Source organism: Takifugu rubripes, chromosome 10, assembly GCF_901000725.2.
Source record: "Takifugu rubripes chromosome 10, fTakRub1.2, whole genome shotgun sequence".
Taxonomy (NCBI): Eukaryota; Metazoa; Chordata; class Actinopteri; order Tetraodontiformes; family Tetraodontidae; genus Takifugu; species Takifugu rubripes.
Genome location: NC_042294.1, coordinates 10,957,225 through 10,971,957, shown reverse-complemented (window position 1 = coordinate 10,971,957; position 14,733 = coordinate 10,957,225). Strand labels below are relative to the sequence as shown.

General features: G+C 46.7%; 2 protein-coding genes across 4 annotated transcripts; both read left to right on the top strand.

Moving 5' to 3' along the window:
• Nucleotides 1-3,421: 3,421 nt before the first annotated feature.
• Nucleotides 3,422-4,644, top strand: LOC115251288 (uncharacterized). The gene is made up of 3 exons (XM_029842993.1): nucleotides 3,422-4,061; nucleotides 4,145-4,208; nucleotides 4,418-4,644. Exons 1-3 carry the CDS (start codon nucleotides 3,538-3,540, stop codon nucleotides 4,565-4,567), a joined length of 738 nt encoding a protein of 245 aa, XP_029698853.1. The 5' UTR covers nucleotides 3,422-3,537; the 3' UTR covers nucleotides 4,568-4,644.
• A 1,515-nt stretch (nucleotides 4,645-6,159) lies between these two features.
• On the top strand, nucleotides 6,160-14,566 carry LOC115251261 (histone-lysine N-methyltransferase 2A-like). Of its 3 annotated transcripts, none has more exons than XM_029842858.1 (4): nucleotides 6,160-6,285; nucleotides 6,715-8,079; nucleotides 14,067-14,130; nucleotides 14,340-14,566. In XM_029842858.1, exons 2-4 carry the CDS (start codon nucleotides 6,725-6,727, stop codon nucleotides 14,487-14,489), a joined length of 1,569 nt encoding a protein of 522 aa, XP_029698718.1. In that variant the 5' UTR covers nucleotides 6,160-6,285; nucleotides 6,715-6,724; the 3' UTR covers nucleotides 14,490-14,566. The 3 variants fall into 3 exon arrangements, with proteins under 3 accessions (XP_029698718.1, XP_029698717.1, XP_029698719.1); XM_029842857.1 differs by lacking the exons at nucleotides 14,067-14,130; nucleotides 14,340-14,566 and adding exons at nucleotides 8,163-8,226; nucleotides 8,436-8,829; XM_029842859.1 differs by lacking the exons at nucleotides 6,160-6,285; nucleotides 6,715-8,079 and adding an exon at nucleotides 13,712-13,983.
• The last annotated feature ends 167 nt before the right edge of the window (nucleotides 14,567-14,733 follow it).

Here is a 14,733-nt window from a genome sequence, read left to right as displayed (position 1 = left end):
GATGCTTAGCTTTGTGTCCTCCATCTTAACTGCACAGTCCAGGAAGGCCAGATGAATGTGATGTAGTCACCTGGATGGTTGAGAACGCCTTCAATTCTTTTGTTAGAATCTTGACCCAGGTGTCTTCACCATATCCGAACCAGTGGCTTGGGATGGTTCCTGTGAAGGATGTCGGGCTCGGGTTTCAACCTTCTCCCAGTATACTGTAGACTGGCAACTATGGGAGATACTGGTGAGCCCATTGTGCCACCATGGTTCTGCCTGTAGAAGCCTTCTCTTTACTGGAGGTAGTGGGTGTTCAAACACAGGTTCCAGTGTGGTGCAGATTTGGGCTGGTGTTAAGTGTTCTGTCTGGAAGGTTGTTGTCCAACAGACGGCGCTTGTGGATGGTCTCTATTGTCTCGGTGGTGCACGTGACGAGTCCATTGGACGCAGAGCTTATATGAGGATAACTATGACCTGGATGATTGAGACTCGTCTCAAAACTGGGAGAATATTCTGACATCCTGCCAAGAAATTGATCAGAAACTGTCCAGAAACACAAGTTTATTGGATACAAGCATTGTGAAGCTAATCTCAAAGAAGGGCTCCAATGTTGGACTGTAATGAGCTGTCAAGATGTTTAACATTCAATTTAATGCTTAACGGTTGCATCGCCATCGTAGAAGAATCATAGCAAAATATTTGGGTAATAATTTGGGACACGGTGGGGTAAAATTGCATTGTTAAATTATTTTCAGAACAAATTTTACAGTACGTCATATGTCCAGCAATTTAACCCACTCATACATTTACGTTTTTGGCTTTAATGCAAAGCACAGCAGCTTTAAACACTTCGCATGAGATTATTTTTTTGAGATCAACAGATAAAAGGCCATTTTGGGTTGTAAGCTTTGATTCAAAGTAAAAAGTCTCTATAGTAAAGTGTTGCTGCTACACCTACATATGTTAACCGTTAAAGGTTGAGCTGAAACCACCATCAGATCTGCCGCCTCATTCTTCGATCCTTCCACCGAGCATCACCCTCTAAGATAGACAATCTACTTACTGACGTGCACACGCGTTAAAGGTACAAAGGTAAGTAACCGGTAGTTAATGGTTGGGATCAAGTTGACCTCTGCTGGCAACTCTACCAAAGTCTAAATGTTTTCAATATGAATTGAATTCTGCTAATGTGGTTGCGCTTCTTCGTGTCAGTGCAGACTCGTGTGCAGGGCTCGTGCACATGAGGGTTAGGCTGGTTTGATGCAAGTCACAGAGAAACAGGTGGGGGCGGGGCTTGTGTACCATGTGCCGGCCCCTCTCAAACTGTAACCATATCCGAACCAGTGGCTTGGGGCGGTTCCTGTGATGATGCCGGGCTCGGGTTTCAACCTTCTCCCAGTATACTGTAGACTGGCAACTATGGGAGATACTGGTGAGCCCATTGTGCCACCATGGTTCTGCCTGTAGAAGCCTTCTCTGTACTGGAGGTAGTGGGTGTTCAAACACAGGTTCCAGTGTGGTGCAGATTTAGGCTGGTGTTAAGTGTTCTGTCTGGAAGGTTGTTGTCCAACAGACGGCACTTGTGGATGGTCTCTATTGTCTCGGTGGTGCACGTGACGAGTCCAGTGGACACAGCTCATATGAGGATAACTATGACCTGGATGATTGAGACTCGTCTCAAAACTGGGAGGATATTCTGACATCATGCCAAGAAATTGATCAGAAACTGTCCAGAAACACAAGTTTATTGGATACAAGCATTGTGAAGCTGCTATGAAAGAAGGGCTCCAATGTTGGACTATAATGAGCTGTCAAGATGTTTAACATTCAATTTAATGCTTAACGGTTGCATCGCCATCGTAGAAGAATCATACCAAAATATTTGGGTAATAATTTGGGACACGGTCCGGTAAAATTGCATTGTTAAATTATTTTCAGAACAAATTTTACAGTATGTCATATGTGCAGCAATTTAACCCACTGATACATTTACATTTTTGGCTTTAATGCAAAGCACAGCAGCTTTAAACACTTCGCATGAGATTATTTTTGTGAGATCAACAGATAAAAGGCCATTTTGGGTTGTAAGCTTTGATTCAAAGTAAAAAGTCTTCATATTAAAGTGTTGCTGCTACACCTACATACATTAACCGTTAAAGGTTGAGCTGAAACCACCATCAGATCTGCCGCCTCATTCTTCGATCCTTCCACCGAGCATCACCCTCTAAGATAGACAATCTACTTACTGACGTGCACACGCGTTAAAGGTACAAAGGTAAGTAACTGGGAGTTAATGGTTGGGATCAGTTGAGCTCTGCTTGTAACTCTACCAAAGTCTAAATGTTCTCAATATAAATTGAATTCTGCTAATGTGGTTGCGCTTCTTCGTGTCAGTGCAGACTCGTGCGTGGGGCTCGTGCACATGAGGGTTACGCTGGTTTGATGTAAGTCACAGAGAAGCGGGTGGGGGCGGGGCTTGTGTACCATGTGCTGGCCCTTCAAACTGTTGCCTAAGTCGGCCTTGCTCACGCTCTGATGATTGGCGGGGGCGTGAGCCCCTCACCTGTGCTAGTCTTGGCTGGGGAGGGGGTGAGGCGGGACTTTCCTCTTTCTCCACGAGGCTGGATTCAGCGAACGGATCTGTCAATTACTTTATTTGAGTGTGTGTGGTCATGGCAGTGGTTTTTTTGTTGTTTATGCTTCAGGCTGCAGAAGATGGGGTGTTCCTGTAGCACTTCTTCTGACGAGTGGAGTGACAGCGACAGTGACAGCAGTCTGCCAGAACTCCCACCCTACATTCGACGGAGCACGAAAACGGTGGAGCTGAGGAAGCACACCTCCGCAGTAACCCAGCATGCATGTTTGGATAAGGAGGTTAAAGGAGACGGCAGTGGCACATGTGAGGAAACTCTTGAATCACATCCCCGTGTGGCGCTGCCCAGACTGGGCACAATTGGAGAGGAAAACAATCTAGATGGGTCAAAGCCGTCCAAACCAGTCCACTCAACTCTTGTTGGGCCACCGTCCATTGCTTTCATGATGACTGAGGCATCAGGTGACCAGCAGAGGCCGATGGTAGATCCAGAACCGCAACGCGGTGATAAGGATGACACTGATGACCTCGAGAAAGCGCCGAACCAGTGTGCAATAGATGAGCCTGGTCCATCCACTGTTCGTCAAAACGGTTTATTACCAACACCTAACCCTGAACCAGACACTGGTTTATTGCCACCACCTCCTCCTGAACCAGACACTAGTTTAATGCCACCACCTCCTCCTGAACCAGACACTGGTTTAATGCCACCACCTCCTCCTGAACCAGACACTGGTTTAATGCCACCACCTCCTCCTGAACTGTCTGTATCGAGTGAGGTCAATGTGCGTCTGGCCACAGTATCCTCACCACATATCGATCAACAAACTGGCCGTGGAGCCACCAAATCCGAGATTGACTGGCAGGACAATGCAGCGCTCAAACGTCCGTGGCTTCCAGTGAATTCACGCGTAAGCAAAAGCCCAAGCCGAGATGAGGGTGATGTGCGTCTGACCACGATGTCCTCACCGATGTCCTTCCATCACACCGATGTCACGACCTCGTCTGTCAAATTCGACGATCCGGGAAAATTGTACCATCAAGAAACTCGCCGTCGATCCAACAAATCTGAATTTGACTGGCAGGACAATGCAGCGCTCAAACGTCCGTGGCTACCAGCAAATTCACGAATATGGAAAATCCGGAGCCGAGAAGAGGGCGATGGTCCCTCAGTCTTAATTTGCTTTTATAACGCACCTGAAGACCTCGGCACCCCGAGACCTGAGCGTCACCATGTTGGCACTCAAACTTTGCCGCCTGGTGCTTGTGGAGATGCTTCCATTCCATCTTGCAAGATTCACTCCGTCTGTCCTGAGCAGCGAGTGATGGCTGAAGGGGGCGACAGCGGGGACAAGCCGAAGGCAACGGTGTGGTCCCAGCGCACACCCCAGGCTGAGTTCCCACAGAAAGGCAGCCGTGGGGACTTTCCAGGGCCAGTGTTGGAGCCCCGGCCCCCCAAGAATATTCAGCCAATGTTAAATCGGTAAGTTTATGGTTCCCACCCTCGCTCGCACTTTATTTCACTTGTGGAGCACTTGGTAACACCTGAGTCTTGTTCCTCTTCAGGAGTGCGGAGAAGAGTTCAACAACCAAGGTTGACGACCAACCAGCTCATCCGCCAGCACAGCAAGTAAGTTTTGCGTGTTGAGTTGTTTTTGATACTTGATTTAATTGTGTCCATTCATGTTACTCATTCATAAATTGAATGCCCTGATTGGTCATAGACACATCAACATTTATCAGCAAAGACCCCCGACAGGACACATGCCTCAGGTTATAGCAGACCTGTTGCAAAGATGCTCATGGTTGAAACTAAATCCTTGTGCTCTGGCTTTTCAGGTGGGCTCCAAACTGACCTACGCACAGGTATTGAGGATGCCACCACGTAAGCGTGCCCCATTCCCAGACCTTACCCCACCCTACCCACAACAAGAGCCCCAATCAGCTGAGACTCGTCGTCCAACTAAATTGAGATATGCAAGGCTTTGAACGGACCACTATGGATATTTTGTTTTTAGTCTTTACAAAAGAAGCTGAACAAAATCTGCAACTCTTCAATTGTTGCTTTAGGGGATTTTTTTTCTTTTGTTTGTTTTGTTTTTTGTTTTTTTTAAAAATCCAGGTTCTTTTCCCATGTTTGATTATTCCAGTCTGTACAGAATGTTCCAGTGTTTTTCTTTTAACAGACCTGCATAATTGATGCTCATAATTCTGATTTCTTCTATTAAAAAGCACTGAGCAATATGTCTGTTTGCATCTTTTTTTATCTAATGTTAGTACTGAGTTTGTTAGGCTTTTATTTGAGTTAATCAGGAGTGAATTTTGAAAAAAGTTTTATTTTATATGTTTTGGGCTATCAGACAGTATCTTTTTTATCCTTTATTAAATAGAAACATGGTGGTGTGTGTATCCTCTTGTTTGCTGGGGTCTGGCTATTTACAGGTTTCTGGAGGCCCAGTCTGGGTAACCACATTTGTTGAGATGACCCTGTTCCTTCTTCCTGCCTTGGGTTGTGGTGGCTACTTCTTTAGCCCAGTTATAAAGTTCTGATTCCACCCAACTTGTGTTCCAGTGGGGGATGAGAGTCAAATGGGAGGTGCTGATCTGTGTGTGGGTTTTCTGTGGACCTCGATGCTGAGCTTTGTGTCCTCCATCTTAACTGCACAGTCCAGGAAGGCCAGATGAATGTGATGTAGTCACCTGGATGGTTGAGAACGCCTTCAATTCTTTTGTTAGAATCTTGACCCAGGTGTCTTCACCATATCCGAACCAGTGGCTTGGGACGGTTCCTGTGAAGGATGTCGGGCTCGGGTTTCAACCTTCTCCCAGTATACTGTAGACTGGCAACTATGGGAGATACTGGTGAGCCCATTGTGCCACCATGGTTCTGCCTGTAGAAGCCTTCTCTGTACTGGAGGTAGTGGGTGTTCAAACACAGGTTCCAGTGTGGTGCAGATTTGGGCTGGTGTTAAGTGTTCTGTCTGGAAGGTTGTTGTCCAACAGACGGCGCTTGTGGATGGTCTCTATTGTCTCGGTGGTGCACGTGACGAGTCCAGTGGACACAGAGCTCATATGAGGATAACTATGACCTGGATGATTGAGACTCATCTCAAAACTGGGAGGATATTCTGACATCATGCCAAGAAATTGATCAGAAACTGTCCAGAAACATAAGTTTATTGGATACAAGCATTGTGAAGCTGCTATGAAAGAAGGGCTCCAATGTTGGACTGTTATGACCTGTCAAGATGTTTAACATTCAATTTAATGCTTAACGGGTGCATCGCCATCGTAGAAGAATCATACCAAAATATTTGGGTAATAATTTGGGACACGGTGGGGTAAAATTGCATTATTAAATTATTTTCAGAACAAATTTTACAGTACGTCATATGTGCAGCAATTTAACCCACTCATACATTTACGTTTTGGGCTTTAATGCAAAGCACAGCAGCTTTAAACACTTCGCATGAGATTATTTTTGTGAGATCAACAGATAAAAGGCCATTTTGGGTTGTAAGCTTTGATTCAAAGTAAAAAGTCTTCATATTAAAGTGTTGCTGCTACACCTACATACATTAACCGTTCAAGGTTGAGCTGAAACCACCATCAGATCTGCCGCCTCATTCTTCGATCCTTCCACCGAGCATCACCCTCTAAGATAGACAATCTACTTACTGACGTGCACACGCGTTAAAGGTACAAAGGTAAGTAACTGGTAGTTAATGGTTGGGATCAGTTGAGCTCTGCTTGCAACTCTGCCAAAGTCAAAATGTTCTCAATATAAATTGAATTCTGCTAATGTGGTTGCGCTTCTTCGTGTCAGTGCATACTCGTGCGCGGGGCTCGTGCACATGAGGGTTAGGCTGGTTTGATGCAAGTCACAGAGAAGCGGGTGGGGGCGGGGCTTGTGTACCATGTGCTGGCCCCTCAAACTGTGGCCTAAGTTGGCCTTGCTCACGCTCTGATGATTGGCGGGGGTGTGAGCCCCTCATCTGTGCTAGTCTTGGCTGGGGAGGGGGCGAGGAGGGACTTTCCTCTTTCTCCACGAGACTGGATTCAGTGAACGGATCTGTCAATGACTTTATTTGAGTGTGTGTGGTCATGGCAGTGGTTTTTTGTTGTTTCTGCTTCAGGCTGCAGAAGATGGGGTGTTCCTGTAGCACTTCTTCTGACGAGTGGAGTGACAGCGACAGTGACAGCAGTCTGTCAGAACTCCCACCCTACATTCGACGGAGCACGAAAACGGTGGAGCTGAGGAAGCACACAGTAACCCAGCATGCATGTTTGGATAAGGAGGTTAAAGGAGACGGCAGTGGCACATGTGAGGAAACTCTTGAATCACATCCCCGTGTGGCGCTGCCCAGACTGGGCACAATCGGAGAGGAAAACAATATAGATGGGTCAAAGCCGTCCAAACCAGTCCACTCAACTCTTGATGGGCCACCGTCCATTGCTATCATGATGACTGAGGCATCAGGTGACCAGCAGAGGCCGATGGTAGATCCAGAACCGCAACGCGGTGATAAGGATGACACTGATGACCTCGAGAAAGCGCCGAACCAGTGTGCAATAGATGAGCCTGGTCCATCCACTGTTCGTCAAAACGGTTTATTACCAACACCTAACCCTGAACCAGACACTGGTTTATTGCCACCACCTCCTCCTGAACCAGACACTAGTTTAATGCCACCACCTACCCCTGAACCAGACACTAGTTTAATGCCACCACCTACCCCTGAACCAGACACTAGTTTAATGCCACCACCTCCTCCTGAACTGTCTGTATCGAGTGAGGTCAATGTGCGTCTGGCCACGGTATCCTCACCACATATCGATCAACAAACTGGCCGTGGAGCCACCAAATCCGAGATTGACTGGCAGGACAATGCAGCGCTCAAACGTCCGTGGCTTCCAGTGAATTCACGCGTAAGCAAAAGCCCAAGCCGAGATGAGGGTGATGTGCGTCTGACCACGATGTCCTCACCGATGTCCTTCCATCACACCGATGTCACGACCTCGTCTGTCAAATTCGACGATCCGGGAAAATTGTACCATCAAGAAACTCGCCGTCGATCCAACAAATCTGAATTTGACTGGCAGGACAATGCAGCGCTCAAACGTCCGTGGCTACCAGCAAATTCACGAATATGGAAAATCCGGAGCCGAGAAGAGGGCGATGGTCCCTCAGTCTTAATTTGCTTTTATAACGCACCTGAAGACCTCGGCACCCCAAGACCTGAGCGTCACCATGTTGGCACTCAAACTTTGCCGCCTGGTGCTTGTGGAGATGCTTCCATTCCATCTTGCAAGATTCACTCCGTCTGTCCTGAGCAGCGAGTGATGGCTGAAGGGGGCGACAGCGGGGACAAGCCGAAGGCAACGGTGTGGTCCCAGCGCACACCCCAGGCTGAGTTCCCACAGAAAGGCAGCCGTGGGGACTTTCCAGGGCCAGTGTTGGAGCCCCGGCCCCCCAAGAATATTCAGCCAATGTTAAATCGGTAAGTTTATGGTTCCCACCCTCGCTCGCACTTTATTTCACTTGTGGAGCACTTGGTAACACCTGAGTCTTGTTCCTCTTCAGGAGTGCGGAGAAGAGTTCAACAACCAAGGTTGACGACCAACCAGCTCATCCACCAGCACAGCAAGTAAGTTTTGCGTGTTGAGTTGTTTTTGATGCTTGATTTAATTGTGTCCATTCATGTTACTCATTCATAAATTGAATGCCCTGATTGGTCATAGACACATCAACATTTATCAGCAAAGACCCCCGACAGGACACATACCTCAGGTTATAGCAGACCTGTTGCAAAGATGCTCATGGTTGAAACTAAATCCTTGTGCTCTGGCTTTTCAGGTGGGCTCCAAACTGACCTACGCACAGGTATTGAGGATGCCACCACGTAAGCGTGCCCCATTCCCAGACCTTACCCCACCCTACCCACAACAAGAGCCCCAATCAGCTGAGACTCGTCGTCCAACTAAATTGAGATATGCAAGGCTTTGAACGGACCACTATGGATATTTTGTTTTTAGTCTTTACAAAAGAAGCTGAACAAAATCTGCAACTCTTCAATTGTTGCTTTAGGGGATTTTTTTCTTTTGTTTGTTTTGTTTTTTGTTTTTTTTAAAAATCCAGGTTCTTTTCCCATGTTTGATTATTCCAGTCTGTACAGAATGTTCCAGTGTTTTTCTTTTAACAGACCTGCATAATTGATGCTCATAATTCTGATTTCTTCTATTAAAAAGCACTGAGCAATATGTCTATTTGCATCTTTTTTTATCTAATGTTAGTACTGAGTTTGTTAGGCTTTTATTTGAGTTAATCAGGAGTGAATTCTGAAAAAAGTTTTATTTTATATGTTTTGGGCTATCAGACAGTATCTTTTTTATCCTTTATTAAATAGAAACATGGTGGTGTGTGTATCCTCTTGTTTGCTGGGGTCTGGCTATTTACAGGTTTCTGGAGGCCCAGTCTGGGTAACCACATTTTTTGAGATGACCCTGTTCCTTCTTCCTGCCTTGGGTTGTGGTGGCTACTTCTTTAGCCCAGTTATAAAGTTCTGATTCCACCCAACTTGTGTTCCAGTGGGGGATGAGAGTCAAATGGGAGGTGCTGATCTGTGTGTGGGTTTTCTGTGGACCTCGATGCTGAGCTTTGTGTCCTCCATCTTAACTGCACAGTCCAGGAAGGCCAGATGAATGTGATGTAGTCACCTGGATGGTTGAGAACGCCTTCAATTCTTTTGTTAGAATCTTGACCCAGGTGTCTTCACCATATCCGAACCAGTGGCTTGGGATGGTTCCTGTGAAGGATGTCGGGCTCGGGTTTCAACCTTCTCCCAGTATACTGTAGACTGGCAACTATGGGAGATACTGGTGAGCCCATTGTGCCACCATGGTTCTGCCTGTAGAAGCCTTCTCTTTACTGGAGGTAGTGGGTGTTCAAACACAGGTTCCAGTGTGGTGCAGATTTGGGCTGGTGTTAAGTGTTCTGTCTGGAAGGTTGTTGTCCAACAGACGGCGCTTGTGGATGGTCTCTATTGTCTCGGTGGTGCACGTGACGAGTCCATTGGACGCAGAGCTTATATGAGGATAACTATGACCTGGATGATTGAGACTCGTCTCAAAACTGGGAGAATATTCTGACATCCTGCCAAGAAATTGATCAGAAACTGTCCAGAAACACAAGTTTATTGGATACAAGCATTGTGAAGCTAATCTCAAAGAAGGGCTCCAATGTTGGACTGTAATGAGCTGTCAAGATGTTTAACATTCAATTTAATGCTTAACGGTTGCATCGCCATCGTAGAAGAATCATAGCAAAATATTTGGGTAATAATTTGGGACACGGTGGGGTAAAATTGCATTGTTAAATTATTTTCAGAACAAATTTTACAGTACGTCATATGTCCAGCAATTTAACCCACTCATACATTTACGTTTTTGGCTTTAATGCAAAGCACAGCAGCTTTAAACACTTCGCATGAGATTATTTTTGTGAGATCAACAGATAAAAGGCCATTTTGGGTTGTAAGCTTTGATTCAAAGTAAAAAGTCTTCATATTAAAGTGTTGCTGCTACACCTACAGACATTAACCGTTCAAGGTTGAGCTGAAACCACCGTCAGATCTGCCGCCTCATTCTTCGATCCTTCCACCGAGCATCACCCTCTAAGATAGACAATCTACTTACTGACGTGCACACGCGTTAAAGGTACAAAGGTAAGTAACCGGTAGTTAATGGTTGGGATCAAGTTGACCTCTGCTGGCAACTCTACCAAAGTCTAAATGTTTTCAATATGAATTGAATTCTGCTAATGTGGTTGTGCTTCTTCGTGTCAGTGCAGACTCGTGTGCAGGGCTCGTGCACATGAGGGTTAGGCTGGTTTGATGCAAGTCACAGAGAAACAGGTGGGGGCGGGGCTTGTGTACCATGTGCCGGCCCCTCTCAAACTGTAACCATATCCGAACCAGTGGCTTGGGGCGGTTCCTGTGATGATGCCGGGCTCGGGTTTCAACCTTCTCCCAGTATACTGTAGACTGGCAACTATGGGAGATACTGGTGAGCCCATTGTGCCACCATGGTTCTGCCTGTAGAAGCCTTCTCTGTACTGGAGGTAGTGGGTGTTCAAACACAGGTTCCAGTGTGGTGCAGATTTAGGCTGGTGTTAAGTGTTCTGTCTGGAAGGTTGTTGTCCAACAGACGGCACTTGTGGATGGTCTCTATTGTCTCGGTGGTGCACGTGACGAGTCCAGTGGACACAGCTCATATGAGGATAACTATGACCTGGATGATTGAGACTCGTCTCAAAACTGGGAGGATATTCTGACATCATGCCAAGAAATTGATCAGAAACTGTCCAGAAACACAAGTTTATTGGATACAAGCATTGTGAAGCTGCTATGAAAGAAGGGCTCCAATGTTGGACTATAATGAGCTGTCAAGATGTTTAACATTCAATTTAATGCTTAACGGTTGCATCGCCATCGTAGAAGAATCATACCAAAATATTTGGGTAATAATTTGGGACACGGTCCGGTAAAATTGCATTGTTAAATTATTTTCAGAACAAATTTTACAGTATGTCATATGTGCAGCAATTTAACCCACTGATACATTTACATTTTTGGCTTTAATGCAAAGCACAGCAGCTTTAAACACTTCGCATGAGATTATTTTTGTGAGATCAACAGATAAAAGGCCATTTTGGGTTGTAAGCTTTGATTCAAAGTAAAAAGTCTTCATATTAAAGTGTTGCTGCTACACCTACAGACATTAACCGTTCAAGGTTGAGCTGAAACCACCGTCAGATCTGCCGCCTCATTCTTCGATCCTTCCACCGAGCATCACCCTCTAAGATAGACAATCTACTTACTGACGTGCACACGCGTTAAAGGTACAAAGGTAAGTAGCCGGTAGTTAATGGTTGGGATCAGTTGAGCTCTGCTTGCAACTCTACCAAAGTCTAAAGGTTCTCAATATAAATCGAATTCTGCTAATGTGGTTGCGCTTCTTAGTGTCAGTGCAGACTCGTGTGCAGGGCTCGTGCACATGAGGGTTAGGCTGCTTTTATGCAAGTCACAGAGTAGCGGGTGGGGGCGGGGCTTGTGTACCATTTGCCGGCCCCTCTCAAACTGTAACCATATCCGAACCAGTGGCTTGGGGCGGTTCCTGTGAAGGATGTCGGGCTCGGGTTTCAACCTTCTCCCAGTATACTGTAAACTGGCAACTATGGGAGATACTGGTGAGCCCATTGTGCCACCATGGTTCTGCCTGTAGAAGCCTTCTCTGTACTGGAGGTAGTGGGTGTTCAAACACAGGTTCCAGTGTGGTGCAGATAAAAGGCCATTCTGGGTTGTAAGCTTTGATTCAAAGTAAAAAGTCTTCATATTAAAGTGTTGCTGCTACACCTACATACATTAACCGTTAAAGGTTGAGCTGAAACCACCGTCAGATCTGCCGCCTCATTCTTCGAACCTTCCACCGAGCATCACCCTCTAAGATAGACAATCTACTTACTGACGTGCACACGCGTTAAAGGTACAAAGGTAAGTAACTGGTAGTTAATGGTTGGGATCAGTTGAGCTCTGCTTGTAACTCTACCAAAGTCTAAAGGTTCTCAATATAAATCGAATTCTGCTAATGTGGTTGCGCTTCTTCATGTCAGTGCAGACTCGTGAGCGGGGCTCGTGCACATGAGGGTTAGGCTGGTTTGATGCAAGTCACAGAGAAGCGGGTGGGGGCGGGGCTTGTGTACCATGTGCTGGCCCTTCAAACTGTGGCCTAAGTCGGCCTTGCTCACGCTCTGATGATTGGCGGGGGCGTGAGCCCCTCACCTGTGCTAGTCTTGGCTGGGGAGGGGGTGAGGCGGGACTTTCCTCTTTCTCCACGAGGCTGGATTCAGCGAACGCATCTGTCAATGACTTTGTTTGAGTGTGTGTGGTCATGGCAGTGGTTTTTTGTTGTTTCTGCTTCAGGCTGCAGAAGATGGGGTGTTCCTGTAGCACTTCTTCTGACGAGTGGAGTGACAGCGACAGTGACAGCAGTCTGCCAGAACTCCCACCCTACATTCGACGGAGCACGAAAACGGTGGAGCTGAGGAAGCACACAGTAACCCAGCATGCCTGTTTGGATAAGGAGGTTAAAGGAGACGGCAGTGGCACATGTGAGGAAACTCTTGAATCACATCCCCGTGTGGCGCTGCCCAGACTGAGCACAAGCGGAGAGGCAAACAATATAGATGGGTCAAAGCCGTCCAAACCAGTCCACTCAACTCTTGTTGGGCCACCGTCCATTGCTATCATGATGACTGAGGCATCAGGTGACCAGCAGAGGCCGATGGTAGATCCAGAACCGCAACGCGGTGATAAGGATGACACTGATGACCTCGAGAAAGCGCCGAACCAGTGTGCAATAGATGAGCCTGGTCCATCCAATGGTTTATTACCAACACCTAACCCTGAACCAGACACTGGTTTATTGCCACCACCTCCTCCTGAACCAGACACTAGTTTAATGCCACCACCTCCTCCTGAACCAGACACTGGTTTAATGCCACCACCTCCTCCTGAACCAGACACTAGTTTAATGCCACCACCTCCTCCTGAACCAGACACTGGTTTAATGCCACCACCTCCTCCTGAACCAGACACTGGTTTAATGCCACCACCTCCTCCTGAACTGTCTGTATCGAGTGAGGTCAATGTGCGTCTGGCCACGGTATCCTCACCACATATCGATCAACAAACTGGCCGTGGAGCCACCAAATACGAGATTGACTGGCAGGACAATGCAGCGCTCAAACGTCCGTGGCTTCCAGTGAATTCACGCGTAAGGAAAAGCCCAAGCCGAGATGAGGGTGATGTGCGTCTGACCACGATGTCCTCACCGATGTCCTTCCATCACACCGATGTCACGACTTCGTCTGTCAATTTCGACAATCCGGGAAAATTGTACCATCAAGAAACTCGCCGTCGATCCAACAAATCTGAATTTGACTGGCAGGACAATGCAGCGCTCAAACGTCCGTGGCTACCAGCAAATTCACGAATATGGAAAATCCGGAGCCCAGAAGAGGACGATGGTCCTTCAGTCTTAATTTGCTTTTATAACGCACCTGAAGACCTCGGCACCCCGAGACCTGAGCGTCACCATGTTGGCACTCAAACTTTGCCCCCTGGTGCTTGTGGAGATGCTTCCACTCCATCTTCGAAGATTCATTCCGTCTGTCCTGAGCAGCGAGTGATGGCTGAAGGGGGCGACAGCGGGGACAAGCCAAAGGCAACGGTGTGGTCCCAGCGCACACCCCAGGCTGAGTTCCCACAGAAAGGCAGCCGTGGGGACTTTCCAGGGCCAGTGTTGGAGCCCCGGCCCTCCAAGAATATTCAACCAATGTTAAATCGGTAAGTTTATGGTTCCCACCCTCGCTCGCACTTTATTTCACTTGTGGAGCACTTGGTAACACCTGAGTCTTGTTCCTCTTCAGGAGTGCGGAGAAGAGTTCAACAACCAAGGCTGACGACCAACCAGCTCATCCGCCAGCACAGCAAGTAAGTTCTGGGTGTTGAGTTGTTTTTGATGCTTGATTTAATTGTGTCCATTCATGTTACTCATTCATAAATTGAATGCCCTGATTGGTCATAGACACATCAACATTTATCAGCAAAGACCCCCGACAGGACAAATGCCTCAGGTTATAGCAGACCTGTTGCAAAGATGCTCATGGTTGAAACTAAATCCTTGTGCTCTGACTTTTCAGGTGGGCTCCAAACTGACTTATGCACAGGTCTTGAGGATGCCACCTCGTAAGCGTGCCCCACCCCCAGACCTTACCCCACCCTACCCACAACAAGAGCCCCAATCAGCTGAGACTCCTTATCCAATTAAGTTAAGATATGCATGGTTTTGAACAGACCACTATGGATATTTTGTTTTTAGTCTTTGCAAAAGAAGCTGAACAAAATCTGCAACTCTTCAATTGCTGTTTTAGGGGATTTTTTTCTTTTGTTTGTTTAGGTTTAAAAAAAAAAAAAAAAATCCAGGTTCTGTTCCCTTAGTTTTATTGTTCCAGTGTTTTTCTTTTAACATACCTGCATAATTGATGCTCATAATTCTGGTTTCTTCTATTAAAAAGCACTGAGCAATATGTCTGT